The sequence below is a fragment of the Phodopus roborovskii genome, unplaced genomic scaffold (assembly GCF_943737965.1).
Source record: "Phodopus roborovskii unplaced genomic scaffold, PHOROB, whole genome shotgun sequence".
Taxonomy (NCBI): domain Eukaryota; kingdom Metazoa; phylum Chordata; class Mammalia; order Rodentia; family Cricetidae; genus Phodopus; species Phodopus roborovskii.
Genome location: NW_026126549.1, coordinates 17,785,467 through 17,809,417, shown reverse-complemented (window position 1 = coordinate 17,809,417; position 23,951 = coordinate 17,785,467). Strand labels below are relative to the sequence as shown.

General features: G+C 36.3%; 1 protein-coding gene across 1 annotated transcript in view; it reads right to left on the bottom strand.

Annotated features, from left to right (window-relative positions):
• Positions 1 to 23,951, bottom strand: part of Slc12a2 (solute carrier family 12 member 2) — a 64,778-nt gene that overhangs the window by 9,642 nt on the left and 31,185 nt on the right. The window contains exons 14-20 of the mRNA XM_051201072.1: positions 23,201 to 23,356; positions 22,416 to 22,515; positions 18,259 to 18,370; positions 15,485 to 15,625; positions 7,939 to 8,045; positions 4,841 to 4,920; positions 3,049 to 3,174 (exon numbers count right to left, since the gene is read on the bottom strand). Of these exons, the coding sequence (XP_051057029.1) occupies positions 3,049 to 3,174; positions 4,841 to 4,920; positions 7,939 to 8,045; positions 15,485 to 15,625; positions 18,259 to 18,370; positions 22,416 to 22,515; positions 23,201 to 23,356 (822 nt within the window). The remainder of the gene's footprint in view (positions 1 to 3,048; positions 3,175 to 4,840; positions 4,921 to 7,938; positions 8,046 to 15,484; positions 15,626 to 18,258; positions 18,371 to 22,415; positions 22,516 to 23,200; positions 23,357 to 23,951) is intronic.

Genomic DNA, 23,951 nt, shown 5'->3' with positions numbered 1-23,951 from the left:
CTGAAAGGAGTTCCCATTTACATTTCTAGGAATTAAAAAAAAAAATCAGCATTGACTCTGTGAGCAAGCAAATGACTGTTATGGAACTCCACTACCACAATTTTAAAAACAGAAATTCACAGAAGGACCGCTGTTAACTTTCCAGAAGGTCCATCATTCACTTTTCATGCTGCCATGGCATAAGCAAACATGACAAATGGTTTTGCATGATGATGCATAATATGGCTACCAAACCACACTGCTCCATAACTCTCACCTCTATCTCCTTCTCATAAAATTCATGTACGCTGACATGACTGTGTATCTCCCAAACGCAGCATGACTGTGAGAAATATTGCAATTTTTGAAATGAAAAATATATTAGTATCAAAATCAAGAATTTGGTTGGGTGTAACTGATGGTGAAGAGAGTAAGTGACACTGCAGACACACCCCTTCCAGTGTCCCTACTTATCATCCAAACCATGCAGTTTAAATTAAGAAAAAAACCCAAAAACTAGAAAACCCTGCCTTTCCAGGTCTATGTATGTCAGAAACACCATGACGATTCAATAGACTGAAATAACAGTTTGTTCCAGTGAGACTTAATGCTTTTAATCTGCATTAATAGGTAACTGTAATATCACCTCACCATGGAAATAAAAGCTAAATTAAAATAAAAGAAAAATAACGGTAGGAATTAAAGAGTTAACACTACGAAAAGGGGGATTAAAATAAAATGATGAACAATGCCTGCCTTTTTTCAACAGTGGCTGAGTTGGAGTCTTGCCATCCTCTTCCTCATCTAGATTATGTTTAAAAAACACAAGATATGAAGTTAATTGCCTTTATCATCAGAGTAATGGAAATGTAAATAGAGCACATTATAAACAAGACAATGTGAATAAATAGCCCATGAGAAGTGATCAATACTGAAAATTAATATTTTCTATACTGAGTGTTTAGTATTTTTAAAAGACATTTTTTTTTTATAAAGACCAATACAGAGTGAATGATGAACACCCACACTGAAATTTTATTTCTGTAAAATTATTCAAAATAGCCAGCAGATTCTGTAAACTTTTAAGCTTTCACACTTGGAATTAGTCAAACCACCATGTGGAATGGAAGCATGACTCTGGCAGCCATCTTTGCAGATACATACAAGCTTTAAAATGCCACACTACATCACTACACAAAGACTGAAAGCACCTGGTGTTTGTACAAGTCAATCAGTACTTGAAATATTAAGGAATCTGATCACACAGTAAAATGCCAGTTTATAAAGGAGGCATTTTCTTCAAATAAAGTTTATGTACATATGCATATGTGTGCATATATTCACCAGCTTATATTCAAATATTTGCTAATTTGTTTTCTGGGGGTAACTCGGAGTTTTCCTAACTCGTTTTCTCCGGGAGTCTAACTTTACTTGTTAAGGCAAGCAGACTCGAGACTTAAAAGGAAAGAACACTCTGCAGGGGGATCCTATATAAGACTCCCAGGCTTTCAACAGTATCTCCCACACCACCCTCTATGAGCTAAAGCTGCTTAGTTGATGCCTTCCTTTCTCACTGGTAGAAATGTACCTGCCTCTTAAGGCTGTGAAATTGCAGGCATTGCTGAAATGAGCTTAGCCTGGCACAAACCAAGTACTTACAGGGTATTCTCTTTTTGTCCCCTTGTATATTATATGCCTCAGTAAGTAAGACAGATAAACCAAATACTGTGACTATATAGTAGAATGTCCCTAATCCTGAAGCATTTTTTTTTTCACAAATTATCTAGTTCTCTTATAGTGTCTATGCTGATTTTAAGAATTTTCCAAATAGTAACAGACAGAAAACCAAGCTATACAACTGTTACTTTATGCATGTTATGGAAAAATGACTAATTAAAATTTAAATAGTACTATTAAGTAGTTTATATTCATTAAAGAAGTTTAAATGCCAAAGACACAGAGGCATTTAAAATTATTTATAAGATCACCTATCTTTGCAGGTGTATGAAAGTTGAGACAACTTGTAGGATTCAGCTCTCTCCTTCTACTCTGTGGGTCCCAGGGATCAAAGTGAAGTTGTAAGACACTAAAGCAAATGCCTTTTTCCAATGGGGCCTTCTTACCCAGAAAATGACTCTTAAATGCATCTAAAATTTTCCAAAAGAGTAGAAATTTCCTAATCTAGTTTCCTATTCTTTAAAGATATGAAGGTGAAGCATTCATTAATAAGTCAATGTTCGTGTTAACATCCTTAGATGTGAATGCAGAGTAGCTTCTAGGAAATGACTGACACCAGGGATTCCTCATGGACTATATAGAAAGGCTCTGTGTTTCAGGAAAGAAAATGGGGGAAGGGTGAAAACATGTACATGTAAATTAAAATAAATGCAAAAACAATGAACAGAATGAGCTTATGAAGTATAGACAACACACACACACACAAATAACAATAAAGCCACCAAGGACTGAAAGGAGAAACGCATGCAAGCTACACTCTTACACTATGCAAGTTACACAGGAAAGAAAAGAATAAAAGGCAACATTAATGCTTTCAAATAATCTAAAAGATAAATTGTGCAGAGACATGGTTTGTCCAAGGCTATCAATTTTATAAAAATGATGGTAGCTGTCTTAGAGAAATCAAAAGTACACTATGGCTTGATGATTTACAGTGCAGATTTCTTTCTTGTTGCGTTATCAGTTGGAACAGGACAGATGGAGATACAAGTCTGAGCAGAGGTTGGAGAGTGAGGGTGGGAGAGTAAGATTTGGAAGTCATCCCTCTTCTTAAAACATGACACACAAGTTTGTGGATGAAATTATCTGTAAGCCTCATGAAGTACATGTTCTTCCCAACTTCAAACAAAATATTTTAAAGCAAATTACTTAAAACTATGTTAGTAACAAATTAATTGGCATGGCTTCTGTTTTAAGGAAAGAAAACACTTTAAAAGTGCAAACCATGTCTAGCTTAAGAAAAAGGACTTTGTAATGTATATTATACGCAAAAGCCAATCCCCTCCAAATTAAAACAAACTATTAATAAAATCTTGTTTGAATGAAAATTACCTTTCTGCGTAATGGATTTATCACCAGATGATTTGCAAGTATCTTGATCTGACTTTTTACTGTAGTCCACATTTACCACCACATCCTTGGTACCAGGTGATTTTTCTTGTGAAGATAATAATTCTTCTGTAGATATGAAAGTATTTAAAACACTATCCAAAATCATATTTTAACTATTCAAAGTGTCATGGTTTAGTAGTAAAAAGGTAACGAGTATGTCTTGTGAAATAGTGTGATAAGTGATTTCTTAAGAAACAACTACAGTTGCTTAAAATAACTGTCCATGTAAATATGTCAGCCACTAGTGGGTTCTGAGAAGTAAGTAATGAATGAAAAAAATGGCATAAAAATAGAATACAGTAGACAAAAAGATATGTAGGCTGTCAAGAAACTCTACTCTCAAAGGCAGTTTCAATATAAAGAAAAGTACCCTGGAAAATGATTCCATACTAAAGTCACAATATCATAGGCACAGCCTTTTCTTAACAAGTCCAGGGAAGGTACCAATTCTTCTTAAAGCATTTTCAAATTTTGGCAAATACTCAGTAAATATTGAACTTTAACTATAAAACATATATAAAGACAATACAACAGAAAATCAATAAATATGCCAACAATCCTCACCACTAATTTGTATGGATGGAGAGACACAATAGAAGCTATGGGATTCAAGTTCCACCACTAAACTAAGAAGTTAAAAAGGTTTTCCTTTTTACTGCTAAAGGACAGTCCTATGAGGTACCTCACTAGGCATTAACAGACAAGCAGGCCCAGAAGCCACCAAACTTGCCCAGGGTACAAATTACAAGAAAAGGCTGGAAGATTTAGAAAATATCCACCTGGGCCCAAGACCAGATCTTAGCAATAGGCAAGGCCTTAAAAAAGCACTTTATAACAATCAAATACATAATACTTTTTTAATGTTTCAGTCAGACTCAAACCCCAGTAAATAACAGAACTGAATAATACATTATTCTTTTGTGTGGCCGAGCACCGCTAATTATGCAGTGTAAATGGGTATGAGTCAGGTTCTCTAAACATAGTCACTGACAGAAGACTTCAAATGAGGTTCTGCCAGGTTCCTTCCAGAAAAGGAAAGTGCCTTTTCAGCAAGCTACACTTGCTTATTTCATAGAGACCTCAAAGTATTCCTTCAAAGTTGCAGACCACTCTTAAAAGAGAGTGTGAAGTTAGAGAGTCTAAATTCATGAACTGATTGTAAGTTTTTATATGCTTCTTATCTAGTTAAACTCAGCTAATCTCATGAGTTCATTAATTAACCAATAAGGGAAAATGGTAGATATTCAGTATTTTTGAATTAGCAAACATTTTTGAAGGTTATGGAAATTTCCATTTTCATAAAATCGGCAAGAAAGTTATACCTTAAATTGGGTCTTAACCAACACTTTAAAAATACTTTAAATGTATACACTGTATTATTTAACTTACAGCCTATGTAGTGATTTAAGTATTTTAGTAGTGGTTTAAATATTTTTCTCATCCTATTTTTTAAAACAAATTTGGTTGTCCAATTGATAATCATAACTAATGTCTGCCTTTCTTAAGGCTATGGTTTATACTAAATTTTATCTTCTCCATTAATAATAACTAGCCATCCTTTAAGACGCAGACATTGATGGCTTGGCAAGCATGTCTGATCCTAAGATGGTAGGCATGTGTCATGAAGAAGATGGCAATCATGAAAGTCAGGAAAGGGCTTGTAACAATTAGGCCCTTTTCTAACACAGTAACTCATACTTTTAGAGGAGAATCTTCTGTGAGGAGCACTCACCTTGTCCTTGGAGGTGTGATATGTCCAGTCCTTCCTTTAGGCGGATGACCACAACTCCATATTGTATGTCAAAAGCATCACTACAATGGAGAAAGGAAGTGTCACAAAATTGTTTATGTTCTGTAAAGATTGAAAGGACTCACGAGTCTCTTAAAATGATTTTTAGCTCTAAATGTCTGTTTTCCTTAATATGCTTGAAAATAGTCAGTGAGAGATGAGCCTTGAGAGAAAACAGCATAGCCCACCACAGATCATATAGACTTTACAATTTAATCTTTATTTCTGCTGTCTTTCTTTTCTAAGGCACCACACATACAAAACACAGAACTAGACAGCTACAGTGAGAGTCTGATCCCCAGATGGTCAGTAGGCACAAGCTCCACACACTGTAACCTTGCTGAAATCACCTAACAACTTAAGGGTTCTTCTTGTTACCTGCTTGCATTCCTAATCAACTTGAACTTTCTCAAAGAGCAGCTATGATCTCTGATCATTTCCAGAAAGACTTTTCAAACAAACAAACAAACAAACAAAAAACCCCAGAAATTATACATGCAGCAGGAATTCCAGAAAGGAGATAACTCCAGTGAGTTCCAGGTAACCCCATCAATGTCACAGAACAATAGGATGTGAATTCCTTCTTAGAACCACTTTGCTAAAGACAAGATTTTCTCACTGATGTTTGTTTTTAAAGTCAACTGTTTATATGCAAGTTAATAGTGTACAATAATAATGGCACAGTGTGAATTGTTAGTGTAAATTAAATTTGTTGAGCAAATTTCATAATACTAGGAAAACAAAGTACTTTTCAAGTTTTAAAAAGTGTATCTGACAAAAACAAAAAATATTTTTGTTAAATAATTCAGTTCTACAAAGCATTGGTAAGAGTAAATATATGCACAAAAGTCTATGAACCAGAAAGGCAAAAATAGAAAAGAATAAAAAAGAACCCACTAGACAAGCTGTAAGAAGGTAGTTAAAGTGACGTGAACAAAGCTAAGCTGAACGATAAACAACCAATACAGAGGAAATGAGAACCCCGTAAGCTCAGAAAACATGTCAAGTGGAAAAGACAAACAAATGTGTGTAACCACAAACATGAGAGTAACTCAAGGGAAGAACCAGAAACCAGCATGAGGACAAAATCAACTCTCTGCAGCTTCGTTATGTAGGACATAACGAAGACCTCACAAAGCGACACTCTGATATCTGACTGTCACAGCAAAAGCACAGGAAGAGGCCTACCCAGGAAGCAGGGTCTACACACACACCTACTCCTGTTCACATGCAACACATCTATGAAAGATTGCTCAGCTGTTAAGAAAAATGAGATTATGAAATTCACAGGTAATCTGATGGGAGTTGGAAATATGCAACTGAATAAGGTAATCTGAGTCCAGGAAGATAAATATTTTATGTTTCCTTTAATTATGTTACCTTTGAATATTCAGATACATGTGTTCCATCTATAATACCTACAAAGGTCAGAAATTTATTAAGGGGGAACAGGGAAGAAGTGGTCTTCAAGAATGTGGAAACAGAGCAGAGTAGGATAAAGTATTAAAGGGGAACAATGAAGTAAGATTAAACTGGGGTGGAAGAGGCAGGGTAGAGGAGGGAATATGGAGAGGGAGGGATAACTCTTTGTAAAGTCCTTTAAAAAACATTTAGAAACCTATTACTGTAGAAGTTTCATAAAATACATAGACATATATAAAGAGGTATGATGGGGGGCATATCCCAAATAGATACCCCATTCTAACAAATAAAAATAGAATGGGTTACTATGTTTTGAGTTGTTGGCCAATGGGGTCACATAGACCTCCAACTAATCTTAAAAACCTATTACTGGAAACACCACATACTTAAATCACAGAACATGGAGTCATCAAGCGGGTATTTACCTGTAAGCTTTGCCCTTCCTGGTCAGTGTACATGGTGCTAGAAGGTTCTATGCCCAGTGCTAGAGAGAAAAGCAAGCCTCAATCTCACCCAGCTATAAACCTTACAGGCTACAACAATGGCTGGACTGGAGCAAGAGTGGCACAAATGTTATGGGGCCAACCAACCACTTTCTGACTGGACTCAAGGTACTGTCTGTGAGGCAGAACTCATACCTGGCACCATTAAAAGGACTAAGCAACCTGTGGCTTGATAGATCATAGGTGCCCCAGGGAAGAACCCAATATTAGTCTGTTAAATAGACAGAGAACTGAGTATTAAAACTACTTCCTATGACTTATTGCTGTACATATAGAGTACAGCATCTTTTAAACCCACATCAGAAGCCTCTCTGTCAACAGATGGCAATTAGCAGAATTGGTGAACGTACAGAAAAAACTGGAATGTTTAACCCTAAGTCAGCCATTCATATCTCACCCTTTACCCCCAGGCTCAGAAATCTTCGCCAAGGAGAGGGTCAAAGATTGCAAGAGTTAACTTCAAGGAACATTTTTCTAGGTGAAACAAGAAAGACGCACATATGAACTCACAGTGAGGTAACACACTGTGTTACCTCCAGCCAGACGAAATTCCAAGACAGAGGAGGACAGTGGACTTAGACTCCTACCATTAGCTGAGGAGCTACAGGCATTTGGTAGCAGCTCGGAGAGCAAGTCAGTATTTTTTAATGCAATTCCTGGTAGGCTGACCACACACTGGCTGGGCAACAAAAATTAGAAGCAATGGGAAAAGGAAAAGAAAAAAAAAAAGTAATCTTAAAGTTGAAAGGGAAAAGATGGTAGGAAAGGAAAGAGTTTAAGGGAGTGAACATGTCCCAGATATGCTGAAATTATTAAAAAAATTAGTAAGAATAAAAAAAAAAAAAGGAAAGGTCAACAATACATAGGTATTCTGTAGATGTTCAAATACATAAGTACTTGTACATATATTTTGTGTAAAAAAGAGAGAGATCGGTATTTTAAAACCCAGCCAGTTCATGGGGTTCTTTTTCATTTTCATGTACCTATTAAGAAAAGACTACATTAAAAAAAAAAAAAACAAAATAAACAAAAAAGCAAGGTAAAGGTAAATGAGAATGCTTTCAAAATTAGCATTTTTCTGCCAAGTACTTAACATATTATTTCATGCATACTTACTGAAATAAGTTTATATACATATCCACATCCCTCATATCTGCTTGTAACCAGTCTTTCTTAAATCCAAGGACAAGCGTGTTTGGTTTCATACGACCAAGACCAGCAGCCTAAAATATATAAATACAACTTCAAATACAGAATATTTAACAAAGCAATGTTTTAAGAAATAAAGCATTTCTATATTGACAGTTTTTTTTTGGCAAATTATACATATGAAAATGACTTCAATTTAATCATACTAAACATAACACAAAAACAGATGTTACAATGGAACACTTGAAAACTACTAAATTCATTTTTATATATTAATGACATAAAAAATTTTGTACTTTTACTAACCAAAAGAACATATTTAATTAAAAGAGAAAAACACAACACAGTTATATCCTCTACCTCTATAACATATTTTGGTAATAATCACTAACGCCTAGTTGTGAGTTTAATGTCTGGAGTTCTAAATTCCACCACCAAGAAACTGAATTCTTTAAATCATGCAAATGTTCTTTTGGAAAGCTGTTTGGTTCCTTCCCACAATAGTTCAAATATTCTACAATCTCACCAAGAGCTACAACACAAGCCAAGCATAGTGGTGCATACCCGTAATCCCAGCACTCAGGAGACAAAGCCAGGACTGCCAGAGTTGAAGCCAGCCTGTCTACATATAGAAAGTGTCACGAGCTACGTAATATCAGAGATAGGAAGATTCTGTCTTAAAACACACATCACACAGACAGACACACAAACACAAAAAACTGCAATTCAACATTATTAACAATTACCCCTCAAAGCCCAGCACCCCCCCCCCAATCTCTTTTCTTAGATTTTGTTTTATTTAAGTACACTGAGAAATCATACCCTGGGACTACAATAACACCTAAGTTTGGGGAGGAGGGTATGATTTTTTAAAAACTGTGATAAACATTGAGGAGATAGTTTGCATGAATCCTAGAACCCATGTAAAAAACCCAGGCCTTGTGGCACACACTTGTAATATATTGATAGAGAGATAGAGACAGGCAGACCTCAGGCTCACTGGCTAGCCAAGCTAGACAAACTGGCTGGTTCCAGGTAAAGAGTCAAAGACCCTGTCTCAAAACAGCAACAAAACAAGAGGTTGCATGATGTCCACAAGAATGACATCTGAGGTTGATCTCTGGCCTAGACATACAAGTCCACACATATGAACACATACATACAAACATACATGTAGATGAATCATGGTAAAAAGTTAACAACTTTATCATGTTAAGTGGTATTTACTTTGTCCATAATACTGCCACATAATATACCACTATTTCTAAAACATTTTCATCACCCCTATCAGAAATCCTACAACTGCCATGTAATAGCTACTCATATGCTCTTCCTTGTGGCCCCTTGGAACATTTAATATACTTCTACTTGATTACTTCATGAACAAAATCGCAGAACTTTGGTGTTTAGCTTGCTTCACTTAGCAGGCTGTCCTCTAGGTTAATTAAAAAACGAGTACAACTTTATTCCTTTCCACAGATAAATGGTATTTCATTGTACTTAAACCCATGCGTCACACCTGTTTACACATTTATTTGATGACGAACACCGTGGCTCTTTATAGTCTGCACCTTTTGAGTAGTGTGCATGATGGTGCAGTGGCAAGTATATGCATAAGAAAAATTAACTCTGTTCCTTCAGGTTGTCAGGGATGAATGTCAAAGAACGCAATTTAACTGACAGGCATAAGGTCATTTTAAGTTTACTTTTTTGAGGGACAATAACTTAATTTTTAGAATAACACACACACACACATTTTTATTTTACCCACTGTAACAATTCTGTAGTTTTTGTTATTATTTTTAGAAGTTTTAAAATACATGATATATATATATATATGTATATATATATATATATATCAAAACCTGTGGTGGTTTGAACGAGAATGGCCTCCATTGGTTCATATATATAAACATTTTGTCCCCAATTAGTGAACTGTTTGGCGAGGATTAGGATATGTGGATTTGGTGAGGTGTGTGACTGGGGGTGGGTTTCAAGGTTTCAGAAGCTCTCTCTACCTCTGCCTTGGGCTCATGGGTCAGCATATAAGCTTTTGGCTCTGGTTCCATCTCCTATCTGCCTGCTGTCATGCTCACTGAGACGATGATGGTCATGGACTCACCCTCTGAACTATAACCCACAATAAACTGTTACTTCTGTAAGTTAGCTTGCTCATGGTATCTCATCCCAACAGTTACTAAGTTACTCCTTTATCATACTGACTAAAATATTCTCCCATTCAGTAAGTTGTTTTACTTTCTTTACAAAGTCCTCTGTTAAAAACATCTTAATTCTGGAAATATCCAATTTATTTCTGTTTTAAGGTTCATGATTTTGGTGTCTGTCATTACTGAGATGAGAGTCAGGTCCAAGGTCATGGAAAATTCAGCTGTTTTCTTTAAGTTTTATGGTTTTAGCCCTCATCTATGTTGGAGATACATTCTAATCTGTTTTTGTCTATGGTTTTGGTTTTTTTTTTTTTTTTTGTAAAACATGAAATGAATTCGAATATTTATCAAAGGCCTGGCCCTGTGCCACTGCCCTAAGCATTTCTTTAATGAGGAGCAGGAAGTAAGCTACCATGCAAGCTGACATTCATCACTCTCATGTACAAACTTCTATCTTAAGAGATCAAGGTTTTACTCAGTATGTAAAACACCCTTTCCTTAAAGGGACAATAAGAACACCTTCTTTCAAAAGCAAAACTACTTGCTTGGTGGTAATCCACAGAAATCCCACACATTTTTTTGGTTTTATTAGGCAGGGTAGAGGCTGAGTCAAGAGTGTTGAACAGAACCAAGGATTTTCATCTTCATGTAGACAGGTGTTTGTAACAGAGTCAAGTAACAAAACAGCCAGTAAGTTGTTGATGGTACAAAATGCTATCAAGGCCATGTTCTTGGGGGGTGGGGGGAGGATCCTATCATGTCACAATGCTGTTATAATTAAAATGGTTTATTTGTTTTTGTGCTAGGGATTAAGTTCACAGTCTGACACAAACTAGGAAAGCATGCTACCACTGAGTTCCAGTTTATCAAAGCTTTATGTCCCTAGGCTTTCAATGGCATTGTTACAGTAACTCTCCCTAGGATTACTCTTTTTTTTTTTTTTTTTTTTTTCCACATGTATCTCTTTCAACCTTACATCCTTTACTCAGTGTAGCTATTACAAAAGAGATATTATTTCCAGTTTCCATGAAGCAGTATGTATTTAGGAAAATAGTTTACTACTAAAAAATTATCTTTTCCAGGAAACACCTCATTAGTGTTTGATTCTATCATTGAAAGCAGTACATCACACTGCAGTCACCTGATGCTTCCCTCAAGCCTTCCTTTCTGCAGCGCTAACTTCAGATCTTCAGCACCACTCTCCATGCATCTTGTGCCAGAACTTGGTGACATTAAACTCATTCACTCTATCACTTCATACATGTCATCAGAACTGTAATAAAAGAACAGGCTATATGGCTTTTCATTTTGTATTCCACTATTGGTTAAAAAAAGAAAGAAAGAAAAGAAAAATGTTTCCAAGTATTATATAATACCAACAGAAATGTATTAAACTAAAAATCACAGAAGAGGTAAGTATATGATTTTAAATACACACTCCAGGTGGTTAGTGTTGAAAGGTTCACCTAATGGTGCTGGTCTTACTTTATCATGAATTAATACGTCATGGCACAATCTATTCTTACAGCCTAACTACAGAACTAGATATAAACACATTTTAAATAATTTTATTAACAATTCCTAAATTCTTTGTTTTATGAGTTGTAGAACAACAACAAAAAAGTTTTAAAAACACTGTTTGCCAGATTAAAACTGTAATCTCAGCACAGGATAACAGACACAAGTGGACCATACACTATGATTCAAGGATAGCTGGGTCAGCACAATGAGGCCCAGGACAGCCAGAGTGATATAACAGCCACTACCATTGCCACACTGTTTCGGCACATGACCAGTGTGAAGTCTAAGAACATTTAGCAGTTGCCACACAAGATAATTCTAGGCTGAAATTCTAAGAAAGCAACTGATCTAAAGAGCTATCGTGATAGAACTTGGATGCTCATTTAGAACAATTATCATCTTGCTATAAAAATAAAAGTTTAAAAATGGTTTGAGAATCAGATGTCTACTGACTTTTCAAGAAAACCCAAAACGTAAATGAAGAAATGAACCATGCTAACGTCTCAGTATTTATGTTCTCATTAGCAAAGTAATGATTACATTCTGTAATGAAGGCTGGTATCTCAATGCTGGTTTAATGATAAATCTGATGGCCAAGACTAGCTAGACAGAAAGGAAGAAGAGAAATCAGAAGTTTAAACTGTAATTTCTACTGACAGAAATCAACTATTTAAAACCACATTGCTAGAATACAAGGCAGTGAAGAAAACATGTACTTAGTACTTTCTGACAAGGATTAAAAAAAAATAATAATAAAACTATTACTTATGTGACAGGTTCCCACAAGGAAAAGGGAAAACAAAGTCCTTCCAGTGATGTGCAGTGAGTTACTAACTCTGTAAAAGAAGCCAGCAGCACTTCAGTGGAAATGCTATCAGTTAGCTCCGCCCCCTTCCAGAGGTAAAGTGCTCCAGTAGCTGGTGGGCACAGCTGTGCTTTTCCTGTGCTCCTCTCAAGCTGAGAAACTCTCATCATCCATGCAGGCATTTTGGTTGGTGACAAATACTAGATTATTGTGAAGTCTTGCAGATTACAAGTCTGTACACTACACAGACTTTCTAGGGCACTGGTTCTCTGGCTTCTGAGGCAATGCAGTTCCTGAGAGGGCCTAGTGGCAGTAGCATTATAGGCACCACTAGGACAAAGGGTTACTCTTGGGCCTTACCACAAACCTGTTTCACTGTGAGAGGAAAGGAGAAACCCGCTTCTGTGAGTTTTACAAAAGCCGGCAGGATTAACTCATTACAAACAATATCATAACCAGGCATAGTATTGACACCTGAACTACTGAGATATTACAAGCTACAAAAAGTTAGAAAGCACAAAGCAGTAAGCACAATTCAGATAGACAATAGAAATATGCATGAAACACTGCATGTATCTTCACTTGATCACATCTATTAGCAATTCTTCATGTGATCATACTAGCAATTCTATCCTATAGGAACACATCCAGACAAAATTTTTGGAATTTACAAAACTGAACCTCTATTTTTTCATGTACTTTTTAAGAGTAGCTGTTTTTAAAACTGAAATTTACCCACATGGATATGTGTAGTTCTTCTCATCTATGTGCAGAATTCTAGAATGATACACTTCACATTTTAATTATCTGACATTCATTGAAATGAATTATAATTGTATTTAGCTACTAAAAATGATGTTGCCAATTGGCAACGATGAATTCTTTTCTAAGGTCCATGGACTCCTTAGCCCGAATAAGCTGGCTAGGTTTCCATACCAGGCACAATTTCCCTCCTGATGTACTAGTAGACTTTACATCTAATTAGACAGCTGTTGGTTGCCTCCCACATGTGAGTGCCACTTATGCAAATCTTGTCATGCTAGTAAATTGTCACATTTCATAGATGCTGTTGTGTTGAATATTTTATAGGTTTCCTCCCTTAGCATCTTACACATGGTGTTTTCTCAAACCATGGAAGCTAGACAACAGGAGAGGCTTCTGGGTCAGATCCAAATCAAATCATCTAAGTCCCACATTCTAAGTGTATGGTGTCATCAGCAATAAAGGCCCACCCTCAGTCCCTGACAGACAACCAAAGGCTCCATCAATACTCTGCTTTGGAAGTTGCTTAGACAGCCCTGACCAACCATTCAAAGGGGTTCTTGTGCCTGGAACTTAAAACTGCAGTCTTCTCTACATGGGTAGAGGTGTATGAATGAAGCCAGGCTCTTGCTCAATAGTGATAACAACATGAATTACACAGCAGTTTGAAAATGTACAACTTCTCTTTACCTGGCATAAGTGATCCTGGCCAATACAGGTACAGAATTGCTTTTCATTTATTCCTGTTGCCTAGCTTTCCTCTTTCATTCCTATCTTCCGCTCTTTCCCTGCTCTCATTTACTGACTTACACTACTACACCACTCTTTTACTGTTTATACTTCAGGATTATTATGTTCCCATGTTCTGGGGCTTTCCTTTATGTTTATGTTTCATTTAAAATATCAAGGCTTTAAACTTTTAAAAGATTACTGACACTTTTCACAGCCCTATTTTCTGGGCTTCATTTAGGAAATTACTTTCTGAATGTTTTATATAGTCTCCCAACTTTTAAAAGTTGCATTTTATCTCTAGACTTTTAATCCATCTTAAAAAGTAATGGTTTTATTTCAATTTTCACTTCAGACAAGGTCACACTATGTAGTCCTGGCTGGCCTGAAGCTCACTGCATAGACCAAGCTGGCCAACAGCATGGGATAACCCCAGCCTCCAAAGTGCCAAGCCTGCAGCTGTGCACCACCGCACCTGGCTCTCTGTTTCATAGCCATGGTAGACCTGTCCTAACCCTGTGTCCCAGGCTGTTCTTCAATGACAGTCCTCAGCCTCCCAAGCACTGAGATTAGATGGGTTTATACAAACCTTGCTTCAAAATGGCTTTTGCATAGTCTTCTTCATAAGGATTTATTTCATTCCTTTTTCATAGACAGCTATTATTACAGACAACCTTCTCAAAGCCGCTTCTCTGTCACACAGTAAATTTGAAAGCTGCTTCTCTGTCACACAGTAAATTTTCTGTGAGTGGCCTCTATTCCATTTTCCGCCTTCACTGATTTATAGCAATTTCCATATAACAGTGTCATAATTACTTAGCAACCTACTCACTACTTGTCCTTCCTAAAGATTGTGAGGATTATTCCTAACTAAGTTCTAGGAGGCATGCAACAAGATGGGCTCAGGACAGTGCTGGGAGCCTCACCTCACCTGTAATGGACAGTTCCAGTTAGAGCTGTTTTTACTTTTAATGTTTGTCTGTTTCTTTTTTTTTTTTTTTCTTTTTTTTTTTTAAGATAAAGTTGGTAAACACTGTCTCAATTTATATCTCCCTATGATCTTAAGGACAGTAAGAACAGAGTTCAGAAGTAAATAATTTGGTCTAAAATCCAAAATAAGAAAGCAACAGCACTAACATTTAAACCTGGGACTGATTCCAAATTTCCTATTGTGGTGCCTATAAAATACATAAAGTCTAAACTTAGAACTAGCAAATAAATAGAAATACAAAAGCCAAGAATTTTTGAAAAACCAAAATAAAGATGGCTATGACTCAACATTTTAAAAACAAACCTAGTGGGTAGAGGAAGTGAGAAATATCTAACAAAGAGATTAACAGGCTAAGATAATTTTCATAGGATTTTTTTGTGTCACATAACAACACAAAATTTCTGTAGATTTCTAAATTACAAAAAAAAATAGTATCCTTAAAGGTATTAAAAATGATATGCATTTATATTAGCATGAGTAATTAAATAGAAATCATAAAAGTTTTAACCAAATGCAGTTATGTGAAAGACTCCTCACCTGCATCAAATACTGTGCACCTTCTCTCAAGTCATCGGCATGAACCGGAGCATAGAAAGCCTTCATTTTGTTTTTAATGAGCCATCGCTGATATTTGGCTTGATCAATGGACATCTCTTTCATAGCTTGTCTTCGAGGGCCCTTTAAAATAAAATATTACCAAAATTTTTATTTGAAACACAATCCCTCTAGAAAAGGTATCCTCTTACATTGATTGGTTTGAAAGAATGTGCTTAATGTCAAGGTGGGAGAAGGGGAGAAGTGAAATAACAGTCTTTCATTCTCTCCAAGAGAATCCTCTCTAATACTTAAAATTACACAAAAAGGCAGAGCACTGCTGGTGCCTGAGGAGGGAAAAAAGCTTGTAAAACAAAGTATTTCAATCCTAAATTAATGAGAGAAATTTGCAATTACTGCAAATGGAAAAAAGATTACACAACATAAAATAAAGCCTTCTGTTTCTCTACAGAAAGTTTCCTAGTTTGCTTTCTGTTTGGTCTAAGTGTCTGGATTATTAAATCACACTAACTTGAGTATATCAGTAAAATCAGTAAGCATATATTTCTGCTATAAGATGAAGAAATGAGCTTTGCTAGCTCAAAATTCCACTTTGATACTTTTATGTAACATTGCACAAATTTGCAAAACAAAATTTTGAAAGTATTTAAAAGCATTTATCTTAAAAATAAGTATGTCGGGGGATGTAGAGAGGGCTCAGTGCTTAAGAGCACTGGCTGTTCTTCCAGAGGACCCGGGGTTCATTCTCAGCACTGACCCATGTGGCAGTTCACAACTGTCTGTAGTAGTAGGGGATCCAGCATCTTTACACAGATATACATACAGGCAAAACATCAAGGCACATACAATAAAAATAAATGTTATGAAAATAATAAGTATATAGAGAAAAACATAATCTTTCCTAAGAATGGAATTCACTTTTCTCCTAGCATATTCTGCACAAGGCACTGACTTCAAGAGATCAGGCTAGAGACAAACTGGAATACCCCATATACCCTAAGTGGGACCAATGGTGACAACAAGCCCTCCACACATAAACCTGTGTGTGTGCACAAAGATAATTGTGGCCTTTGCTGTAACAACAGTACACAAACAACTGTACACAAAAACTGTCACAGGAGTTGCAATACAACGCACAACACACATTCTGGCATCTAAATAATGGACCAGAGTTTGAGGAAAAAAAAACAAATATGACACCCTAGTTTTTCTTTTCTTATCCACCAAGTCCTATCATCTATCTGTTACTCTTAAAAGACTTATTTTTAACTGGACTCAAATTCAGAAGTGGAAATTCTCAGTGAGGACAACCTACATCTCTTGGCAATCTGCTCCTGGCATTTTTTGTTGGCTTCCCTTCACCCTCTTGGCCAAATGTTTAGCATATTCTGCAGTCTCCTCGTTTTCTTATCATATTGTTTCTTCAAAAGCAATGCATTGGCATTTGTCTTACAGGATGCATGGAGTAACGTGATATTGATCTTGGCTGCTTTGGTCCTTGGCTTCCTACCTTCTTTAAGGGCTTACTGACAACACACTGGCAGACATCATCTTTTTTATAGAGAATGAAAAGTTTTCCAGTTCTGCTAGCTCTTTTGGATCCCAGCTGCTGAGGCACAGTAGTTATCATCTAGGAATATCTTTCTCTCTCCTTTTTACAGTAACCAAGTTGAGAAACCACAGACTGGCATCCATGGTGCATCTCCAACACACTTCTTCCCCTCTCCAAAATTCTCTTTGATCTATAACAGGAATGCCATCTACTCAATAGCAGACACACACTGCTGTGGATCAAGACACCTTACATCATGGGAAAACTCTGTCATTCCCACTGATATGGGCCACAAAATTCCAGAGCATAAGAGCTACCTCTGTGGCCATGTGCTCTTCACAGAAAGTACCAAGTTTGCTGTACACTTCAATGAGTTTCCAACAGCAAACAGCAGTGAAGGAGATTTTCAGCTTCACCTTAACATGGCTGGCCAAGGGATGACACACACACACACACACACACACACACACACACACACACACACACATATACACACACACACAAAAGAGCCAGTTTCTTATGCAAACAGGTGAGGCATCATTTCACAACTATTTTCAAGATCCAAAAAAAAAAAAAAATTTTTTTAAAGCATTACTTTTTAGGTGAAAACTTATTATTATTACTTTTTAGATAATTTTCTTACTCCTGGTTAAAATCACAACAGTTCAAAATATATAAATCTTTTTAAAAATGTTACTTTGTGACTGTTTAAAGGAACATGTTGAAGGAAAACATCTCAAAAAAAAAAATCCTACAAATTTTCTTAAATGATTTCCAATCCATAAAGTCTGTAACTTACAATCCCTGGTGGTGTGGTGGGTGGGGTGTCCTTCTGTATATATTATTAGGCCAATAGAGGCAGGAAGTTAGGCAGGACTAGGAGAGGGGAGGATTCCGGGAAATGGTAGGCAGAGAGAGATGGAGAAGAGACGTCATGTAGCCAGCAAAGAAGTAACAGGCCGGGCAGTAAGCCAAGACCATGTGGAAATACACAGATTTATAGAAACAGGTTAATAATTAAGACAGAGCTAGCCAATAAGAAGCCCTAGCCACAGGCCAACAGTTTCAACACTTAATATAGTGTCTCCATGTGTTGAGGCAACTTCAGGACCAGGCTGACAGGAAAGAACCTCCAGCAACAAGTCCCTTTGATGAGTGAAGAAGCAATGTCTCACTATAGAAAGCAAAAGTGACTCATACATACCATATGCACATGGCCACAGATCATCAAACCAACATTTTTCGTGAAGTCATGAACAAGATGAAGTAAAGCAGGGCGTGAATTTGGAGAACCCGTCATAACAAGGCACTGTGGCCTAATTTAAGACAAAAAAAAAAAAAAAAAAATCAATTAGAACAGTTTGAAATTTGTATGTTGTTTCTCTATGAACAAAGCTACAGAAGTAATTTAAGAAGATGCTGCAGTCTACATGGGGCTATAGAGATGGCTCAGCCGTTGTCATCAGTGCTTGTGGCTTTTCCAAAGGACCCAAGTTCAGTTCTCAGCAGCCATGTCAAGCAGGGCAAGACTGTTTCAAACGCCAGCTGGCTGTCGTGGGCACCCACAGACACATAAATAACACCAAATATTTAAAACACAAAACCTTGTAACAAATCTCATACCAGATGACCCTCTCAAACAACAGGCAATTCTACACAATTATTTTCTAGGAATGCTCCAGAAATTACCACCTTGTTTAAAAATGACATAACAATTTTTTATCTTCAAAGGTCATAGCTGTTCTATTAGTTATTTACTAAACCCTGCAAAACTTGCTGAGCACAACTAACACATAGTATAGACAAGTGAGTTCCATCTCACCTATCAACCCCAATCTAACCCAGCTCCCTGAAGACTGCTATGATGTAAATAAAATCAAATACAGCAGTTTGAACAACAAGTTCTACTAGACTAAAATCTTTTAATTTTAGTTAATGATGAGTGTATCTCTGTAAACATAAGACAACACAAATTTAAATGTTTTAAATTACCGATTTTCGGTTGGCTACAGTGATACATGACTTTAATCCCAGCACATGGGAGTGAAAGGGAGGCAGATCTCTAAGTTTGAGGTCAACATGAGCTACATATCGAATTCCAAGATAGCCAGAAGTATAGAGAGAAACCTTATTTTGAAAAATAAAAATTGATTTTCACTAGCTAGAGGAGGAAATCAATCTTGTTTATATAATATCCAGGTATACATTTTATCCACCAAAACAGATTAAATTAGTAACATCTATAATTCAACCAAAGCAAAGAGCCAACTGGATTCTGGAGAGATGCACTTTCTGTGTTTGCAGAGAACCAGGGCAGGGTTTCCAGCATCCACGTGACAACAGCCACCTCATTTTAGAGGATCTGACGCTCTCTTTGAATTCACAGACATACATGTGGACTAGGACACACATATGCAAAAAATAAAACTAAGTAAATCTTTAAACATTTCTTTAATTCTAACTTAAACACTTTTAGACTAGTCTCTAAAATAATAAAAATATTAACAAAGACTTTTAAAAATATTAACTTATAGAACATCCTCTCCATCTTCCTAGATTAAAGTATCTGTGAGCATCTTACAACCCACAAGGCTCCTTTTTAGACCATGCTACTTAAAAGCGAGTTGTTCCCCATATTTTCCTGGAAGACAGATCATGGGTGTAGTGATGGTTTTGATCACAAAGACAAAACACATCTTTTAGTGAACAGTAAGATGGCAGTACACAAGGAATAGTGGTGCCAAATGACCAAATCAGCCTCCCTGCTATGAACTATCCATGTCTGAACATCTACCAATGCCTTCTATGTTTAATTATTGCTTTAAAAAGGTTTCTTGTTAGGGTAAATTAGATTCTCTTCTAAACAATATAATTCTGTGAAAGTCCGAGAACCACCAAATCCATGACAAACACTTGAGAAGAACAAGCACTAAAATACCGAAAGCAATCTGCAAGCAGCAGAGTGAAGGGGCTGAGCATCAGGAAACACTGCACAAATGGGGTGAGTGCTATGAGGCTGCTGACCCTGTACCACAAGGGCAGCATCTGGGCCTCAGAGTCCACACACCTGCAAACAGCAGTGATGCTGTGTTCAAGACACCAGGATCAAGAACACGGCTCAGGCTACATAAGAAGCAAACAGGCAGAGCCAAGTCATTCCCATCACTATGGCTACTTGTTTACCAGGCCTCTGTGGTCTAGAAGACACTGAAAATAGCTAAGGGCAGAAGTCGGCAATCTAAAATAGAGGATTCAGAAGGTTGTTTATGGGAAAAACTCTGAAACCTCCACCTCCTTCCCTACCTGGCTACAGAACTCTGGTAACAAGGACATACAAACAGCTTAAAATATTCCTTTCTGAGAAATCTAATCAGATCAAAAAGAAAGCCTTTAAGATGACTTAAATTCCCTGAAGAATGGCAAAGCCGCATTAACCTACGTTAAGGACTTGACTGGCAATGCAGAACTTTCATGTCGAGGTGCAAAGACACTGCACTTTAGATGAAGGTAAATTCAAGAGTCCAGAGTAAAGAAAAAGGAAACAGTGAGAACTTCAAGTAACTTTAACTTTTGGCAACTTTGATGAAGGCTGGGATAAATACAAAAACTAAGTATGAAAAAAAGAATTACTAGTTTCAGTAAGACAAAAAAGCAACTTACACAGTGCTCGCCATCTAACATCATAAAAATGTAAGTATTAAATATGAATTAATCAAAGTAACACCATAAAATGTATTCAAGTGTATGAAGAGTACATCCATGCATTATAGCCAGAAAGAGGGAAAATAATGGCCAATCAAAAATGAGAATGTACAGCAAGACAGATATGTCTTTATGAAGCTAACACAAAACAATTAACAAAGCAGCCAAAGGCAGAAACTGCTGCCTATGGTATAAAGACACAGAGGATAAGGCAAGAATTGGCTTTCATGGCAAAATTTTATAAACTCTCCTCTTAGTTCTATGTTTATTTGATTTTTATAAAAAAATTAAAACACATGCCAATAATCTCAGGACTTGTGGGGCAGAGGCAGGAATACCTTAAATTACAGAGCAGTTAGGCTATATATATTAGTAAACCTCAAAGAATCAAATCAGGATAAAAAGAACTTCAAAAACAATTCATCCAATTATAATAAGCCCAAGCAAGTTTTTGCTTTTTGCTGGTTTAATATTAATTACAACTTTTGTTTGTATCTTCATTCATGTTACACAATTCACAAAAGAATATTTCTATTTTCTGTCATAGTTAATATCAACTACCCAAAATATGCTAACATCTAAGTTACTTGCAAAGCTGTGGTCTCTGGGAACTTCATTCTGGAGAAAGGAACAGTGGGTGGGCAGGTGCCCAAAAGAGCAACATAAGGAATGCCCGAAGCCAATGAAAGGAGATGACTTATGACAAAAGAAAGTCACCTCTTCACAGCTAAACAACTTCAATTAAAAAAATACTATTTTATGAAAATATTAAGTATAAATAGGTTAAAATTTCTTAGACTTTATATGCATAAATAATATTTCTGAATACAGATGAGCATCTCTCAGCAGTGCTGTAATAACTGGATCTAATCCATTACTAGCAATGTATTACAGAAGTTTCAGATATAACTAATAGACTGTTGATAAAGACATTTGCTGAGGGAAGTACAAGTACTCCTTAGCCAAAAGCACAGTCTTACTATTGCAAGTGGTTTCCAGTTAGTTGCTGAGAAGTGCGAGTAACTCAGTATAGTCCTAACAAAATTATATAAATAGTTGTATCAAGTGTATGCCAGGCATGGCTGTGCTTGCCACACTCAAGTGCCAGAGGCAGGCGGATCTCTGTGAGTTCAAGGATAGCTTGGTCTACACAAAGGGAGTCCCCAGCCAACCAGAGCTAAACAGTGAAACCCCGTCTCAAGCAAACAAACAAAAAACCACTATGGGTCAATTCCCATAACATAACCCACACAACAGTCCAGAACTGTTTGTGACTCCAGTTCCAGGGAATTTAATGCTCTTTCTGGCCTGTGCAGGCGACAAGCATGCAAGTGGGGCACAGGCATAGATGCAGGCAAAGCATCCATACACATACAAAACTTAAAAAAAAAAAAACACACTTATAAATAGGTGTACAACATGAATTACTACAAAATGAAAAATACTTTTCTTCAGATGACATTTCCAAAACTTTCATTGCTTTTTCTGAAGGACGGCAATTTTTTTTTTTTTTTTTGGTATAATTTGGTTTGAATAATTAACTTCCCAAGACCATCCAAGCAAGACAGAATATTTTGTACCATTCCACATAGAATGCTACTGAAGAATGAATGGTTTAAGGATTAACTGAGGATGCCTCCACGGTGCCTCATCTCCTACCTGAAGTTCTTCACATGGTCTTCCACCCCAGAAAGACGAATCGAATGCTGCAGAGCACTCAGGTAAGTCAGGGCTTGTGTAGAGGACCCCCAGTTCACATCTGAGGAAAACAGGGTAATGCAGAGTAATACCAATGGCAACCAATTCAAACCAATGAGACTAACAACAAACTAGGCAGAATTTTCATGTTTTTAAGTCAACTGCTAAAAAAAACTACTATTCTGTAACTTCACATAGTTCTAGTTTATAGAAGTACATTAAGACTATCATGTCTGTCGTTGCACTTGAAAAAAGGCATAACTTAATAAAGGCATGATGATGGTACTGCAGACATGCACAAAACTCAAAACAATCTCAACAATAAAACATTTAAAAATTATTCATTATGTAGCTGAAGACCTGAAAGAAAGGGGCACACTTTAAGTACTTCTATACAACAGTTCTAAATATGATAAGAGGATATGTATGTATGTACATATTTGGCTAGTACTTACTATAGTGCTGCAAATCTGGAACTTTCAAAGTATAATTTTAAAACATATAACAGAATGTTTATTACTTTTCTCAAAATATGGTTAGTCATTTAATTCATGGGTAAAAATGAAATTCTACAGGAATTAGAATTAAATGTACTTCAAAAACAACAAAAAAACTTACTAGGAAAGAAGGTATCATAAGTTTTACATGTGACACCTTTTGAAATTACAAAAGATGCTTGAGTAAGAAGTAACCAAAACTTGTCGACATTTTCTAGCTTGAAGTACTAAATAGAAAAGACTACTGACCTGGTTTTTTATATGTAACATAAATGTAGAGTCCAAGAACTATCACATACGTGAGCAAGGCAGCCCACCAGTTAATGACAAACATCACTATGCAACAAAGAATTGCTCCAATGAGGGATATCCACATGTTGTAATATTTGAATGCAGGACGCCACCCTAATAAGATAGACCAAAACAAAACAAAACAAACAAACAAAAAAAAAACTCAGATTTTTTTTTTCATCTGCTTTATACAGTGGTACATAATTATATATAAAATAGCTTTCATTATAGCCGCCACACTCAAACAACTACAAATATTAAGTATAAGCCTAATGTCTAACAGTAAAGTCAATACCTGTTATTGATCACAACTGGACAACTGGTTTTGATAATTCTTCATGACTGTGAAACCAATATTTTCCTATTACTGCATCTTCTCAGACACAAATTTTCAAAAATTTAAATCAATCCACGATAGTGGAAACTAAAGAGGCATCCTAAAAAGGAAAGGCTTCAGACTTATTCCTCAGTGGGGAAGCTGTACCCTCTGTCTTCACCATGATACACACCCATGGTCTAATGAATACATAAGCATTTCAAGTAACCTATCCATGTAACAAAACCTTGGTGTGAATTCAAGAAATTCATACCATTAGTATTTATGAATTACAAAGTACTCATAAAATGCTTAAAAAGTCCACACTTTAAACTTGACACTAATAGCCAAAAATATTTAATTACTTCAACAAAATTTTATTTTGAAAGTAAA